We start from the raw sequence: 1201 nt of genomic DNA on the forward strand, positions 1-1201 counted from the left end.
GGTATAAAGGAGAACAATGAAATGAATGAAGTATCAGATGATGAGGAACACTATGAATTACTTGTCTCTGCAGTCAATGGTCCTCCAGACAAAGAAGAAACCAGACCTTCTCAGAGATCCAAAATGAGGCTTCCACCAAGACTCACTAGGAACAGAGCTGTTTCAAGTAGCAGTGTCCCACCAAACCATAAACTACCCTCTCCTTTTTAATGATCAGTACCCTCACTTGGAATGTAAGAGGCATTAGAACTGCTGGTGCCATTGAAAGACTAAGAATCCTCAGAAAACTACACAACATCTCCCTTATTGCTTTCCTGGAACCTTTCCTGGATGACACTCATCTCAACCACTTCAAAATCCAACTGTCCATGCACCATGCAACCTCAAACACCAACAACAAAATTTGGGTTTTTTGGGACCAGGACTTCACTGGCTCAGTTATTAATTCAGATGAGCAGCAAGTCACCTTGGAACTAAAACATGTTGAGGCAAGTGAAACCTTTCACATTTCTGTCATTTATGCCAAATGTAAACCTATCCTGAGAAGACCTCTATGGGACAGTCTAAGGCTAAAAGCCCCTGCAACTGGTGTGCCTTGGTGTGCTATTGGGGACTTTAATGTCATTGCCTCTATTGAAGAAAAGATAGGAGGTCTTCCTTACCAAATCAACAAAAGCATTGATTTCTTAGCATGATGGAAGATTGACGGTTTCACTGACCTAGGTTTCTATGGACCAAGATACACTTGGTCAAATGGAAGAGGCCCTTGTGCCATTGTTTGGAGAAGACTAGACAGGGGTATGGTCAATGACAACTGGCTGACATCATTCCCAGCAACAACAATCTCTCACCTGGCTTCAACAGGATCAGATCACTCCCCCCTGCTTATGGAGATGCATGTTAGGCCTGAAGGTGCAAAGAAGTACTTCAAATTACTGAATTGTTGGACTGAAAGTGCATCTTTCCTGCCTTTAGTCCAAACAGTCTGGGACAAACAAATTCAAGGTAATGCAATGTGGATCTTTCACCAAAAAACAAAAGCACTGTGTTCTGAGTTGAGCAAATGGTCAAGAAGGGAATATGGGGATATCTTCCAACAAGTCAAGGAATATAAATCTAAAGTTATTGCAGCTGAAGAAGTCTGGGCTCACACCAATAATCCAGTGGACAGAGAAGTCCTCCATAATCTAAGAGCTCAATA

The 1201-nt window shown here is 42.2% G+C and overlaps 1 protein-coding gene across 1 annotated transcript; it reads left to right on the plus strand.

Moving 5' to 3' along the window:
* Positions 1 to 21: 21 nt before the first annotated feature.
* On the plus strand, positions 22 to 1175 carry LOC109222831 (the record flags this gene model as incomplete). The annotated part of the gene is made up of 2 exons (XM_019387139.1): positions 22 to 166; positions 724 to 1175. Coding segments are annotated over exons 1-2 (597 nt in total), but the record flags the coding sequence as incomplete, so codon positions are not given.
* Between the last annotated feature and the right edge of the window lie 26 nt (positions 1176 to 1201).

Source organism: Nicotiana attenuata, unplaced genomic scaffold (genome assembly GCF_001879085.1).
Source record: "Nicotiana attenuata strain UT unplaced genomic scaffold, NIATTr2, whole genome shotgun sequence".
NCBI lineage: Eukaryota > Viridiplantae > Streptophyta > Magnoliopsida > Solanales > Solanaceae > Nicotiana > Nicotiana attenuata.